The following is a 13,473-nucleotide window of genomic DNA, read 5'->3' as shown; positions in this document are numbered from 1 at the left end:
ATCTCTGCATCCCCTAGCGAATTTAGGGCACATGCTGCGGTCGAGGGCCTCTCGCCACACCTTTCGCTCCTCCGCTTGCACATGTGCATGTAGCGATTAAAATAGTCACTGTGATACTGCTGTTTGACCGGTTGCAAGAATATAGTCTAAAACACCTCACGGGCCCCCAGCAGCGTCGTGCTCAGTGTTTTTAGATACATCTAGTGCACGCGAATACGAATCAGATCAAACCTGGCTGTGGAAACAGTGGAAGTTTGACACGTCGTCCCCTCACACGTTCGCGCAACACCGCGTTTGAGGAGAGAGGATGGAAGCGCGCAGTCTTAGACTTAGGCGAGCCTTTGAGCAACCGCGCTTCGCTGGCGGATGCCAGGTACGTGAGAGCAAGCAAGGAGCTGGTGTCCATCTCCAAGTCCGGTCTGGCCCAGCGCAGCGCCAAGAAGTATGGCTTGTTCGCCACAGTTAAGCCGCTTCTTGACACTAAAAGCATGGATGCCTCTGAATTGGGCGCAGGGCTCAGCGCTGCAGCGCGCAGTGACGCGGCCACGCCTCGTGCCGGTATTTGTGGCTTCTCGGGCCGGCAAGGCCACGGACGTGCCGCTCGCGGCCGATCCCGACTCCCCCGCCCGCGACTCCCCCACCACCTCCACCTCCACCTCTACCAGCTCGGGCCCAGGCCGGGGCACCGCCGACTCGCCCCAGGAGCACGAGGTGGCGCCCGCCGGCTCTCGCGGCCCCAGCCTCAGCCCCGCCAAACCCGGCTTCGCGCGGGGCGGCCCCAGCAGCAGCGGCCCAGGTGGCAGCCCCACCGGCGCAGGCGGCCCTGGCGGCCCCGGCGGCAGCAGCCCCCCCGGTGGCGGCGTGGACGGGCTGCGGCTGCGGTACTGGCTTGTGCTGCTGGTGCAGTACGGCGGCATCTACGGCACTGCGGCGGTGGTGCTGGGCGCGATCACGGGCGTGCCGGCGTTCGGTCCGGGCGGTGTGCGGTGGGAGGCGGGGGACGTGGGTCTGGGGCTGGCGCTGATGGCGCCCGCACTGGCGCTGGACGCGCTGGTGGGGCTGCCCGACTGGTGAGTGTGTGCGTGGTGTGGCTGGGAGGGCAGGGGTGGTGGTGGTGGTGGTATGGGTTTTAGGGGGGTTGTAGGGTTCCGGGGGAGGGGGACCCGCGGTCGGTTGTGGGGTGGTTGGAATGAGGCTACTGCAGGGGCCTGGTGGGGGCCCTGGCAGCTGGACATGCCCACCTGGGATCGGCCACACCGCGCCTGCGAGCCCGCCATATTGAAGCACACGTCCACGCACACGCACATACACGCGACTGCCCCTCGCCCTGCAGGAGCACGCGGCGTGAGGAGGACGCCAAGCAGCTGGTGCGGCTGTTCGTGGACCCACAGGCGCTGGCAGGTGCGGAGGGGGGAGGGGGAGGGCGGGATAGCCGATGGGGGCGGGAGGCGAGGAGGGGGGGTTGCAAGGATGTTTGGAAAAGGGGGGAGGCTCCGTGTGCGCTGAGGGAAGGGCGGCGTCAGGGAGGGATGTTGTGGGGGCGGCGGTGGCTGGGGCTGCTCCCCGGCTGATCAGTTCCGCCTGTGCTGCTGTGCCTGCTCCTGCAGCGGAGCGCAAAGCTCTGCAGGGCGCCAAGGGGTCTACGGGGGGCAGTGCCGCGGCGCGCAGTGACAGCGGCGGCGGCGCCAGCACTGCCGCTGAGGAGGAATCCGCTGCGGCCGCGGTGGGCGAGGCCGCCCGACTGCTGGCGGCCACGGCGGCCGCGGCGGAGCTGTCAGCAGCGGAGGAGGAGGAGGCGGGGCGGGCGCACAGCGGCGCCGGCGCTAGCACCAGCGGCAGTAGCGGCAGCAGTGGCGGCAGTGGCAGTAGCACTGCCGATGCGGAGCCCAGTCCGCTGTGGGCGGCCATGCAGCGACTGCGCATGGCGCTGGAGCTGATGCAGGTGGGGGCGGGGGGGGGGGGCGGGGGGCGGGGGTGAGTCAGAGAGCTCGAAGGGGGATTGCGCGTGTCCCCTTGGTTGCCATGCTGTGGCCTTGGCCTCGACTTGGAATCAGGTCTTTCCGGCGGCAGGCGATCGTGGCTACACACCCGCCACCCGGTAGCCCACCACTCCCTGTCGCCCCCGCTGCTCGCCCCCCACCTACATTATTGGGCTCGGGCAAATCCCCCCCTCGTCGGCACTTCATCCTAGTAATGTACTCATTCAGTTCCCCCCATGCACGGCTGGGCCCCCCTCCCCCCCTCAGGAGACGTCTGTGCGCAACAACCCCGGCGCCCGCCTGACTCCGCTCCAGGAGCTGGCGGTCATCTGTGTGGCGGTGGCGGCGGACGAAATGCTGTACCGCGCAGTGCTGCTCACACTGGCCGGCAGGTGGGGGCGGCAGAGGGGGAGTGGGGTGGGGGTCGGCCTGCGAGCTAGCGCGTGTGCGATTGGGTGCCCGGGGGCTTGGAGCGCCTGGCCTACAGGGTATGGGGAGATGTGCGTGCACGTGTGCGTCTGTGTGTGTGTGTGTGTATATATATGTATATGCAATGCGCTCACCGCAACACGTCAACGTTCCCTGTCGCCTGCCCCCCTCCCCTCCTGGTGTGGCTGCCAGGTGGCTGCGCGACCGCTTCTACGAGGCGGGTGCGGACGACACCCTGGTGCTGGGCCTGCCGGGGGGCGGCGGCGGCGGGGTGTGGGAGGTGGAGACGGGCGCTGCAGCCATGTGGACGGCGCTGTTCCTGGGCTGTGCGGCCGGGGTGGGCGTGTTCGCGGGCCGCGCCTGGCGTGAGGCCAGTCTGGCGGGGCGGCTGCAGGCGGTGCAGGCGGCGCAGCGGGAGGCGCTGGAGCAGCAGCTCAAGTAAGGGGGGGGGGAGGCGAGGGGGGGTGCTGGGGGGGGGGTGCTGGCGGGGTGGTTGGTGGACTGCTGGGGGGAGTGAGAGGGAAGGGGACTGGGGAGTGGGCCGACGGCGTGTGGATGGCAACACGGGTGCACACACCTGGGACATACGCAGGCGCGGCTGCGCCCGAGGCGAGGGGGCAAGCGGCCTTGTGCGCCGCAGGCTCTGACGCCCCTCCCCCTCTCCCCCTCTCCTTGCGCCCAGGCGGCAGCGGCTGGGCACCCACATGACGGCGGAGGAGGTGCGGCAGCGCCAGGAGCAGCAGGTGCGGGCAGGCGTGTTCGTGTGTGTGTGCGGACATGTGTGTGTGGGGGGGGGGTGTTCATTCCTAAGCCAACTCAACCAAGATGTGGGGTCCAGTGTTGTGTGTGTACGTGATGGGTGTGGGTGTATGCGCGAGTAGCCGGGTGGGGCTTAAGCGCATTGGCGCACCTCCAGAGCCGCAGCTGACGCTCCACTCTCCCCTTCATCCTGCCTCCTCCTAATATACCTGCCTGCCTGCTGCTGCCGCCTGCTGCCTCTTGCCCCCAGGCGCGGATAGAGGCGCTGCAAACCAACTTCGCCAGTAGTGTCGGGTGAGCGGGTGGGCACAGAGCGCCTGGGGCGAGAGAGGGCTGGCAGCCGGCGGGGGGGGGGGGGCGTGGCCCTGCTGGTGCTGTGGGTAGCGGCGGCTTGTCCTCCACTCACCTTCCGTCTAGCGGTCCTGAGCCCAGAGCCCATGTGCCTCTGGCCCTAAATCCGCTTAGGGGTCTGTGCAGCACCGGGCCCCCTTATCCCTCACCCTCGCCACTGCCCATTACCACATGCCCGGAACCCGCCCCCACCTCGCCCTGCGCCCCCGAGCCTAATAGTTCACACCTCGTCCCCACCTCGCCCCCCCCCCCTCTGCAGTGTGCAAGGCGCGCTGGTGTGGCTGCTGGAGGGTGTCCGCGAGGTGTACCAGGTGGCGGCGGCGGGCGGCGCATTCATACTAACCGGCAACCTGGCGGCGCCGCTGGCGGGCGGGTTTGCGGCGCAGTGCCTCATGAGCGCTTACCAGCGCCTGGGTCTGCGGCGGAGCATGGAGCGGCGGGCCGAGGTGATGCGGCGGCGCAAGGCGGCGGCCAAGGAGCGGGAGGTGCACCGGCTGCGGCAGGAGGCGGCGGCCAGGGAGCTGGCGGCGGAGGCGGACAAGAGGAAGGCGGAGGGGCACGGGGAGGGACAGGCGGAGGCGGAGGGGGCAGGAGAGGCAGGGGATGTAGGAGGGCGGGAGCGGGAGTTGGAGAGGGTGGCGCGTGTGCGTGAGGAGCCGAGCGGTCACAAGAGCCATGAGGGGTGAGGCGGGTAGGCGGGGGCGCCGCGCCGCGCGTGCCGCGTGTTTGGTGAGGCTGGAGAATAAAACACATGATGGGACACATATCAGGGGCCGGGGGGGGGTGTTAAAGTTGTTCTGGCAGGCAAGGTTTCAGCTTTTTGTCCTGTGGGAGCAGGGGTGCGTGAGCAGCGTGCGCAACTCCGTGCTGCGTCGCCGGTTGGAGCATTTGAGTTATGCCCCCATGCATCAATGCTCGCAATCAACTATAGTACGCAAGCACACATACACATACACAGCGAGAGAGCGAGAGCGAGGTGTCGTCATTGCAACACTGGGCAAGGCATACGGTACAGCAATTTTGATGAGCTTTTTAATTCCGGGGGCGGCCCCAGTTCCCAACCAGGCAGGGTGCCGCCTGGCTGCGCAGTGTCTTATTTTGAGGTTTTGCTCCTTGCTCCAAAGGCAGCGGTGTGTTTGGGCCCTGCGCTCCACGAGTGGGCTGGTGTGCATTGCTACATGCAGATGTGTGTTGTGGTGTGGGTACCCGTGTGGATGGCTGTGTGGCGGTAGCACCGGGGGCTGGTGGTGGCGGTGGTGAATCAAGGGTGTGTGTGTGTGTGGTGGTGTGGAGTTTGGGGGGCCGCGGCTGGGGCTGTGGCACGGCCCAGGCCCCTAGCGCCAGCCCTGAGCATCAGCGGTAAGTTGCGGTACTTGACGAGTCAGTGAGGCAATCAACAAAGTGGAGTGGCAGTCAAGCAGCCTGGCCAATCGCCGTTTCTTTTCTTGTTTGTGTGTTTGTTCTGAAGGTGTGACGCGAGCGGGCATCTCCTGCGCAAGTGGTAGTGAGAGCGTCGGGTGTCGTGTGATACAGGAGCATGTGATTGAATGCAAGCAGAAGGAATTTCGTTGACAGTTTGGCGCGGGGATGTGTGGCAGTTGAGGGGCCCGGGCGTTTGCATTGACTGACGGGGCCCGCTGATGGTGGCAATGAACGCGCCCCGGTCGTGTGTGTACATGTGCTTGTAAACGAGTGTTGGTGCGATGTCTGAGGCCAAAGGTTTTGAAATCAGCTCTCCCGGCGTTTTGTACAGGCACCGGCACACCGCGTGGGCCTACCGCCTGACATGTGTCCAGCCGCGTCCCGCTATCAAGCACAGGCACAGCCGGCAACAAACCAAGCATTGACGAGTGTTGCGGAACTAATGCGTACGTAGACCAGAGCGGAAGGCGGAGTGGGCTTGCAGGCGGCAGTAATGAGTTCCGCGCCACGCTATGCTCGCCAGCAAAGACCCCAAACCAGACACTGGCAGGTCTCACTCTGCGCGCTGCTCTCCTTCTCAACTTGGCCGGCGTTGCCCGCTCCCTTTCAAGGAAGGTGGCTCTCCCTTTCAAGGGGAAACGTGGGCTGTGCCGCCACGCCACGTTGGTGCAATGTGTGAGGCCGCAGCTTTTGAGATTATATCATCTCCCGGACAGCCACCGAGAACGCGGCCTCTTGGGGCTCAAGCTCCGTACCTCCACACATCCTCATGCTCTCTACCCCTCTCCTCACCCCTATGCCCGTCCACGGTGATCCGCGCTCCCCCTGTGTTAGTGTGTTCTCACCTGTTCCCTGCCCCTCGCTCCCCTGCCCCTCCCTCCCCTGCCCCCAGCCCTTGCGACGTGACCTGCTAGTGGCTGCCCCCAACTCACAGATAGATGACAGCTTGGGCGGGCCTACTTCAGTTGTGTTCTGTTCAACACACAAATACTGGCATGTGATTCTCGTGCCGTCTTGTTCAACACGCGGACACGTCTGCCTGGTGTGGGACACTGTGACCCGCCCCCCATCAGCAAAGAGCAGTGCCAGCCGCCCCCGGGGACTCCCACGGGGGACTCCCAAGAGCACTGCCACCCGCCAGACTTTGGCATCACTCCCCATTACTGCTGCCGAGTCCCGACACCTCCCTCTCTCGCCCTCAGCCTCTCTGCACACACAACACGCACACATGAGTGGCCATGCCCAATCCCTGCATGCCTCCAGGCGGACCCCACGAGCTGACCGACCTGCACCGCCGCACACTCACACACCCCGGGGGCAGTACCACGGCATCAGCAGCCGCATGCACACACACATACTTTTGTTGTTACTAAAACACACACATACACTCACTTACACAGTCCCTCTCCCCCTCATGCCCTTTTACTGGGAGCGGTCAAAAACAACCCCCTCGGTTTAGTCGGGTGTGGAAATGACTACCACCTGCCGACTCGCAGTCCTCATGGGCATGGTGCAACAACAATAACAACAACCCCTCGGCACCCAACCCGTCGGCACCTCCCTCTTGTGATTTTACCACTCCGTCCTCCACATGAACGGCTTTAAACACCCTCCCCCCCCCCACACACGCACACACGCACAAAAACACGGCCTCCTCATCCATGTCCATTGCGCACATACGGCCTCCTCCTGCTCCTCCTCCCTCCCCTCTACGGCTGCAGCACCACAGTGCCCGCCGCCGCCGCCGCCCCCGGCGCCTCCAGCCGCCCCACCGCCGCCGCCTGGCTGAAGCCCGCCGCCCGCACCGCCGCCAGCAGCTCCTCCGCCGCGCCCGGCTCCACGGCCAGCAGCAGTCCGCCGCTGGTCTGCGGGTCTACCAGCAGGTCACGACGCCAGGACTGGAGGGGGCGGGGGAGGAGGAAGGGGGGGAGGAGCGGGGAGGGAGGGAGGAGTGCATAAAGCGATGGCGGTGTGCAGGGAAGCGAGAAACGAACAAGACAGGGAAATAAGTAAGACAGGGCCCAGTACAGCCGCAGGGGTGTCACAACACTGCTGTCGCCCTCTCCCAATCACCCCCCCCTTCCCCCCGCCCGCCCCACCTCTACCCCCTGCTCCACCGCCACCGCGGCTCCGTAGCTGTCCCAGTTGCGCTCCACGGCCCCGGGGAACACGCCCCGCTGCGCCAGCGCCAGTGCGGGCGCCATGACCGGCACCGCGCCCGCCGCCACCCGCGCCGCCAGCCCACTGCCGCGGCACACCTCCAGCAGGTGGCCCAGCAGCCCGAAGCCTGAGGGGGGGAGGATAAGGGGGAGGTGCGGGTGAGGTGAGGGCGAAGACGGGTGTTGTTTTATCTTGCCTAGGAGAAAATCAGGAGTAGGTCGGAGATGGAGGCGTAGAATCAAGCAAGGGGGGCTGTGTAACAGTGGGGTAGAGGCAGGTAGCCGGGGACAGGTACCCGGGGGCAAAGGCGCGACAGCACACAGGGGCAGGCGCGCCCCCCTCACCCCACCTGTCACGTCTGTGATGGCGTGCACGCGGGGGTCCTGCCCCAGTGCAGTGCCCACCGTGTTGAGCTGAGTCATGGTGCCGATCACCTGGAGGGGAGGAGGGATGAGGCGGGGGCGGGGTGGGGGGGGCGGTCCAGGTGGTGACGAGTTGGGAAAAGGCGGTGGTGACGGTGTGGCGGGATAGTCCAGGTGCTGACGGTGCGGCGGGACGCGACATGTCGTCGTGGCCAGTCAGCAACCGTGTGTGCTCACAACAAGCGAGTGCGCGTTCATGCAAGCCGCCGCCACCTCGCTCTCCCCTCACCCACCCACCCCCTGCCCCCCCCTCACCTGCTTGTACCCCGCCTCGTCCAGCAGCCCCTTCTTGATGGCTGTGGTCATGGCGCCCACCCCCAGCGGCTTGGTCAGCAGCAGCACGTCGCCCGCCCGACCCGTGCTGTTGGCGCGGATGGCGGAGGGGTGCGCGGCGCCCGCCACCACCAGGCCGAAGATGGGCTCAGGGGAGTCAATGGAGTGGCCGCCTGTGTTGTTGTGGGGAGAGGGGGAGAGAAGGGGGAGAGGCAGGGAGGGGTGGGGCAGGTTGGGGTAAGCGGGGGGAGGCCGTGTTCGCGATGGGGGTACCCGCCATTTCGGGGGTGGTGGGTATGGGGTATGGGGCCGAGCGTGTTGGGACTGGCACCACATACTACGCATTCTCTCCCCCTCCCCTCCCCTCCCTCTCCCCGGCCGCCTGACGATAAGGCCCCAGGCGCCAGGCCCGCCGCGCACCCCACCCCAGCGCGGGCCGCCCCGCACCCACCCGCCAGCGGAATGCCGGCCTGCCTGCAGACGTCCGCCCCGCCCGCCACTATCTCGCTGATGACTGCTGCGGGCAGCTTGTTGACGGGCATGCCCAACACGCTCAGGGCCAGCAGCGGCCGCCCACCCATGGCGTACACGTCACTGCAGGGCAGGCAGGTGGGTTGCAAACATGGTACAAACAAGTGTAGCGAAGTAGGCAGGTGGCGTGGGGTGGGTTGGAGGAGGGGAGTTGGAGGAGGTGGGGTGACGGATGCAGCGGATGTGGGTGTGGGTGCGGGTGCGGGTGCGGGTGCGCGTGCAATGCATTGCCAAGCCCCGCGAAACATACCCAGTGGCAGTCCGTTGCCCTGCCCACAAGTGCACAGGAGGCAGCACCCCACCTCCCCGCTCTTCCACGTGCCTACCATGCATTCCTGCCCCTCAGCCTCCTCCTGCTCCCCACCCGCGCTGTCACAAGTACCTGTCTACCCCTGCACTCCCCCTCCCCACCTGATGGCGTTGGCGGCCGCCACCCGGCCGAAGTCCCGCGGGTCGTCCACGATGGGCATGAAGAAGTCGGTGGTGAGGATGAGCGCCAGGTCGGGGCTCAGGCGGTACACGGCCGCGTCGTCCGAGGTGGAGGCGCCCACAAGCAGGTCAGGGGAGCCTGGGGCGCAGGAAGGAGAGGCATGCGTGTGCGTGTGTATTTGGACAGGTGGGTGTGGGTGGCAGATGGGTGGGAGAGGGAAGAGGCAAAGAGAGGGGGTTCGGGCTGAGTGCTGAAGCGGGTTGTGAGTGCAGGAATGGGAAGTGACAGTGGCTGTGAGCGGCGGCGGGTGGGGCTGCGAGGAGGTACCGTGTGCACACGTGGTGGTGGGTCTGTGCGCAACCAGCCGGTGGCGGCAGGCCCAGCGGTGGGAGGGCACTGCCGCCGCAGCCGCAGTCGCCGCCGCCATGGCCAGCGGCTGGTCTCCCAGGTCTCACACCGGGCTATCTATGATCCTAGGAACGTGCTATACGCTTTGCCGGCCCTGCCCCGGTCATCGCCCACAATCCTGGCCCAACACTGCCTCCCCCTCATCAATCCTGCCCCCTCACCGAAGTCCAGCTGCACGCCCTTGAGGATCTCCTGCAGCTTGGCCGGAGCGATCTTGCAGCCGCAGCCGCCCCCGTGCGACAGCTGCGTCAGCCGCACCGGCTTGCCATCGCTCGAACCCGACACTGAGCCGGCGGCGCCCGAGCCGGCGCCAGGACCTGCCCCCGCCGCCGCCGCCGCCCCGGTGCTGGAGGCCAGGGACCGCGCAGCGGTACTGCCAACGGTCCAGTTGCCGGCCGCGCCGGGCCTGACAGGCCACTGCTGCTCACGTGCCGCAGCTGTCCATGTCCAGACAGCCAGGTTCGAGCCGGTGATGCTCGAAACCACCTGCGGTGTGGCCTGTGTGCGGGCGCAAACGGACACACGTATGATGGGACGAGGCGCGTCAAGCGATGGACGCCGCGCCGCGTTCGGGCGAGCAAACCCGATGCCCCCAGTCAATTCGACACGCAAATAAGGTCTCTACAGTCTTTCCTCACGTTTCCGGCGCATAACGATGCGAGCCGGCCCGTGCGGGCAGCTATTCCGAGAATGGACTGCATCCGTAACTTAATTTTCAAGTAGCTTAGTAAACCTGCTAACTTAATGTATAATATGGGTTGAAACCGAGGGTGGGCAAGCAATGATTGGATTCATTCTTGACATTGAACGCGCGCGCTCTGATTGACCACTGCTGCCCTGCTGCATGCTTGTGTATAGAATTCATCTGCCCCGGAACACATCAAGCCCATTTCAAACCTGCTCTTGCAACTCCCGAATTCGATCTTCGTTAGCCTACGAGCTTTGAAGCCATGGGCAGCGACGATACTCTCGGAAAGGCTAAAGATCCAGTCGTGGCAGTGGTGCAATGGGTGAAGTCGCGGCCAGCGGGCACCAAACTGGGGCTCGGAGTGGGCGGTGCGGTGATGCTACTGCTTATCCTGTGGCGCACCATCAAGGACCATGATACGCTATTCGTGCTGGCTGAGATAGCGCACTTCGTTGGCATCGGCGTCCTGGGCTACAAGCTGCAGCAGAAGCGCTCGGTAGCAGGTGCGACCTAAATTTCCACGTCGAGAGACGCGCTGTCCCGGCACTCACCGTAAACCGTGGCGCCTGCGTGCAGGTCTGTCGCTGCAGTCGCAGCTGCTGACGGCCACTTTCTTGGCCGTGCGCCTGTTCTGCAGGTGTGCGTGGGGGGGAGGTCGGTGGTCGGAAGGCGGGGTGCGAACGGGCTGCTGCGGGGGCACGGACGGTTCGAGAGCGTTGGCCAAACCAACGGTTCGAGGGGGTGTATAGGTGCTTGGAGCGGTGACGTGATCTGGATGCAGAGGCACGCGGTGTGGGGCCCGGGGGCTTGTATCTAGCCTATTGAGGTGTTGTGTATGGGGAGCCAGGCCGTAGGCCCGTGCCGTGGGCCGCACCGAGGCAGCACGCCGGCACCTGCTGCTGGTGTGGGCTGCCGCTGCGGGGCCATGGACCTGCACGTCCTCACGGGCTGCTCCAGGGGCTCCCCTGGACGGTTCAAGTCTCTACGGCGGTGCACTGGAAACCCGGACCCGGACCCGCCCCCCACATCCTATCGCCTTCCCGCTTCATGCGCCAACTCGTTTGTCACCCTTGTCCCCCTGCTCTCCCCCCTGCTCACCCCCGCCCGCCTTTGCCCCCCTGCAGCTTCATGATGGAGTACGACATCCACACGGTGCTGGATGCCCTGACGCTGGCGGCCACGCTGGGCGTGGTGTTCTGCATGACGGCCACCGACATGAAGATGACCTACCAGAAGGAACAGGACATCATCAAGTTCTACGTAGTGGTGGGTGGGGGAGGGGTGGATGGGGAGGCAGAGCCCTGGAGAGGAGTCGGCGGGATAGGGGGATGCTTTTGGGGTAGTCATGCGGGGCGGGGGGTGTCGTGGGAGTGGATGGTGCAGGGGAGGCGGCGACTTGGAAGTTGGAAAGGCGATGCCAGCGGGAGCCGCGGGGGTGAGCGCACACCGCGGCGCAACCGCTGGCGCCCGCGTGTCAGCTGACGGCGGCTGACCCCTGGTCCTTCCCTTCGTCCCCCCATGCCCTCCCCCTGTCAGCTCATCCCCTGCGCGCTGCTGGCGCTGGTGGCCAAGCCCTCCACCAGCCACTACTACATCTTCAGGGTGAGGGGCGGGACAGGCCGGGGCACAGGGCGGGGCACAACGCCGGTGCGGGTGCAGGCCCAGGGCGGGCGGCTGGGGGTGCAGCTGCAATTGTGCAGCCGAGGGGGGAGAGACCCCGCACACTGGCTGCGGCACGCACCGGGCCCAGCGTCAACATGCCTCCGCCACGGACCTCACTTACCCGTGTGCATCTCCCACCTGGCAGCCCCCGCTTGGACCAGTCATGGTTGAGTTGGAATGGTAAGTCACTAAACCCTAGCCCACCCCCACTCCCACTCCCACCCCTGCCAGGTGTTCTGGGCCTTCTGCGTGTACTTGGAAGCCGTGTCCGTGTACCCGCAGCTGCGCATGATGCAGAAGGCCAAGGTGGGGGGCGGCAGGGCGGTGTTGGGTATTGGGGGGAGGGGAGGGTGACGGGCAGAGGCTTGGGTGGGGTGAGCAAGGGAGTGCGCGTGGGCGGTGCTGGGCGGGCACCCAGCCCCGCTTCCAGTATGCGCACCAGCACACACCCGTGCTGCACAGCCCTCGTCAGCCCGGCCTGTGTCTCCAACCCCTCGTCTACGGGTATGGCAGCTGCACAAGGTGCATGCTGTGCTGTTGCCTCTCCTTGCCCACTACCTCCTGTTAGACCCCTTGTCGCCCTCCCGCCCCTCCCCGCCCCCCTCCAGGTTGTGGAGCGCTTCACGGCGCACTACGTGTTCGCGCTGGGCCTGTCGCGGTTCCTCAGCTGCGCGCACTGGATCCTGCAGGTGGGGTTGAGGGGTCTGGCAGGGGGGTGGAGGGGCAGGGCGAAGGCGGTGTGCGGGTTGGTTCTACTTCCGTTGGCAGCCAGCACTTGCTGTTGGTGGTGGACAACTAACACCAGGCCCCGACAACTCAACTCGTTAATGTATCAATGCTACACTACTGCTCCTGGCTACGCCTTCACTTCTTAACTAATCCTCTCCCCCCGCACACAGATCCTGGAGGGCAACAAGTACCTGCTTCAGGCCCTGGGCAGCGGGTTGTGGCCGGTGATGGTGCTGGTGAGCGAGGTGGTGCAGACCTTCGTGCTGGCGGACTTCTGGTGAGTGGGGGACAGGGGGGGAGGGAGGAGGACAGCGGGGGTGGAGGGGGGAGGGGAGGGGCAGTTGGGAGCTGCGGGATGCAGGCGTGACTGCTGTCAGGGTGGCTCCATAGGTGGTGGGGGCGGGAGATAACGTCATCCGATGTGGGAATGAGGAGTAGAAAACGCATGGGGATGTTGCAAAGGGCGATGGTCGTATGCGTGTAGGGGGTGGACCCGTGTGAGGGGGCAGTTCAGTGGGGTGCATGCGGCACCGTGCATGTGAGCTAGGCATATGTGTCCCAGGCCACCGCCTGGACTGACATGTTCCGGCCCGCGCTGTGCCCCTCCCCTCTCTGCGTGCAGCTTCTACTACGTCAAGTCGTACGCGGAAGGGTCGGGCATTGTGCGCCTGCCCGCCGGCATTGTGTAGGTCGTACACGGGAGGCTGTAGATGTAGCGGGGGTCAGTGGCGGGGGAGAGCGCATGCGGAGGCAGGCGCCTTCGTCCACGCCATGCGGTGTGGAAGGGGCTGGCGGCTGCAGGGGCGGCTGCGGCACTCCGCAGCGCTTTGCGGCGCGGGTATAGCTGCGATGTACGGTAGGCGGCTCAGGTGGCGGATTGCTCGGACGGCATAAGTAGATGGGTTGCTGTGTTGGTGAGTGGGGGGCCTCGGCAGGTTGTGTGCGGGCAAATTTGGGCTTTGCGGCGGCGGGGCAGGGGGCAGGCGATAGTGCTCGTGTGTGTGCAGTGTTGGAAACGGGGGAGCAGGTTGGAAAGGTTGCTACTGGAAGGGGGCGAGGAACAGAACGGCTGGGTCGACGGCGGGGATCCGGTGGGGGCTATGTTTGTAACCATGTTGTATGGAAGGTGGTGGGGAGGTGAGGCGGATGGGTCCTACTCTTGGCACACGCACCGCGACATGGCTCAGCGTGGTTCGTGGCTGCTGCTGCCTGCGCACGGAACGGGTGAGA

The 13,473-nt window shown here is 66.0% G+C and overlaps 3 protein-coding genes across 3 annotated transcripts; 2 read left to right on the top strand and 1 right to left on the bottom strand.

Annotated features, from left to right (window-relative positions):
- Positions 1-107: 107 nt before the first annotated feature.
- Positions 108-5,218, top strand: CHLRE_13g562526v5 (uncharacterized protein). The gene is made up of 9 exons (XM_043069200.1): positions 108-373; positions 514-1,070; positions 1,334-1,401; positions 1,608-1,942; positions 2,247-2,371; positions 2,601-2,846; positions 3,091-3,151; positions 3,418-3,461; positions 3,778-5,218. Exons 1-9 carry the CDS (start codon positions 308-310, stop codon positions 4,202-4,204), a joined length of 1,929 nt encoding a protein of 642 aa, XP_042917175.1. The 5' UTR covers positions 108-307; the 3' UTR covers positions 4,205-5,218.
- Positions 5,219-5,625: 407 nt separating this feature from the next.
- CHLRE_13g562501v5 (uncharacterized protein) lies at positions 5,626-9,897 on the bottom strand. Its single transcript, XM_043069199.1, has 8 exons — positions 9,803-9,897; positions 9,326-9,662; positions 8,738-8,894; positions 8,247-8,389; positions 7,778-7,968; positions 7,450-7,534; positions 7,040-7,227; positions 5,626-6,838 (listed from the first exon to the last, which is right to left on the bottom strand). Exons 1-8 carry the CDS (start codon positions 9,863-9,865, stop codon positions 6,650-6,652), a joined length of 1,353 nt encoding a protein of 450 aa, XP_042917174.1. The 5' UTR covers positions 9,866-9,897; the 3' UTR covers positions 5,626-6,649.
- A 140-nt stretch (positions 9,898-10,037) lies between these two features.
- Positions 10,038-13,365, top strand: CHLRE_13g562475v5 (uncharacterized protein). Its single transcript, XM_001693602.2, has 8 exons — positions 10,038-10,355; positions 10,429-10,489; positions 10,977-11,118; positions 11,389-11,454; positions 11,746-11,820; positions 12,123-12,203; positions 12,414-12,520; positions 12,866-13,365. The coding sequence occupies exons 1-8, from the start codon at positions 10,115-10,117 to the stop codon at positions 12,930-12,932; spliced, it is 840 nt and encodes a 279-aa protein (XP_001693654.1). The 5' UTR covers positions 10,038-10,114; the 3' UTR covers positions 12,933-13,365.
- Positions 13,366-13,473: the final 108 nt, after the last annotated feature.

The sequence above is a fragment of the Chlamydomonas reinhardtii genome, chromosome 13, assembly GCF_000002595.2.
Source record: "Chlamydomonas reinhardtii strain CC-503 cw92 mt+ chromosome 13, whole genome shotgun sequence".
Taxonomy (NCBI): domain Eukaryota; kingdom Viridiplantae; phylum Chlorophyta; class Chlorophyceae; order Chlamydomonadales; family Chlamydomonadaceae; genus Chlamydomonas; species Chlamydomonas reinhardtii.
Note: the sequence above shows the minus strand (reverse complement) of the source record. Positions and strands in the feature narration are given on the sequence as shown.

Coding starts and splice junctions, on each gene's coding strand:
- CHLRE_13g562526v5 (XM_043069200.1), top strand. CDS start 308: ATGGAAGCGCGCAGTCTTAGACTTAGGCGAGCCTTTGAGCAACCGCGC. Junction 374..513: donor GCTTCGCTGGCGGATGCCAG/GTACGTGAGAGC, acceptor AATTGGGCGCAG/GGCTCAGCGCTGCAGCGCGC. Junction 1,402..1,607: donor GGACCCACAGGCGCTGGCAG/GTGCGGAGGGGG, acceptor CTGCTCCTGCAG/CGGAGCGCAAAGCTCTGCAG.
- CHLRE_13g562501v5 (XM_043069199.1), bottom strand. CDS start 9,865: ATGCAGTCCATTCTCGGAATAGCTGCCCGCACGGGCCGGCTCGCATCG. Junction 8,895..9,325: donor GGGCGTGCAGCTGGACTTCG/GTGAGGGGGCAG, acceptor CCTGCGCCCCAG/GCTCCCCTGACCTGCTTGTG. Junction 7,228..7,449: donor CGCCATCACAGACGTGACAG/GTGGGGTGAGGG, acceptor TCCCCCCCTCAG/GCTTCGGGCTGCTGGGCCAC.
- CHLRE_13g562475v5 (XM_001693602.2), top strand. CDS start 10,115: ATGGGCAGCGACGATACTCTCGGAAAGGCTAAAGATCCAGTCGTGGCA. Junction 11,119..11,388: donor TCATCAAGTTCTACGTAGTG/GTGGGTGGGGGA, acceptor TCCCCCTGTCAG/CTCATCCCCTGCGCGCTGCT. Junction 11,821..12,122: donor GCATGATGCAGAAGGCCAAG/GTGGGGGGCGGC, acceptor GCCCCCCTCCAG/GTTGTGGAGCGCTTCACGGC.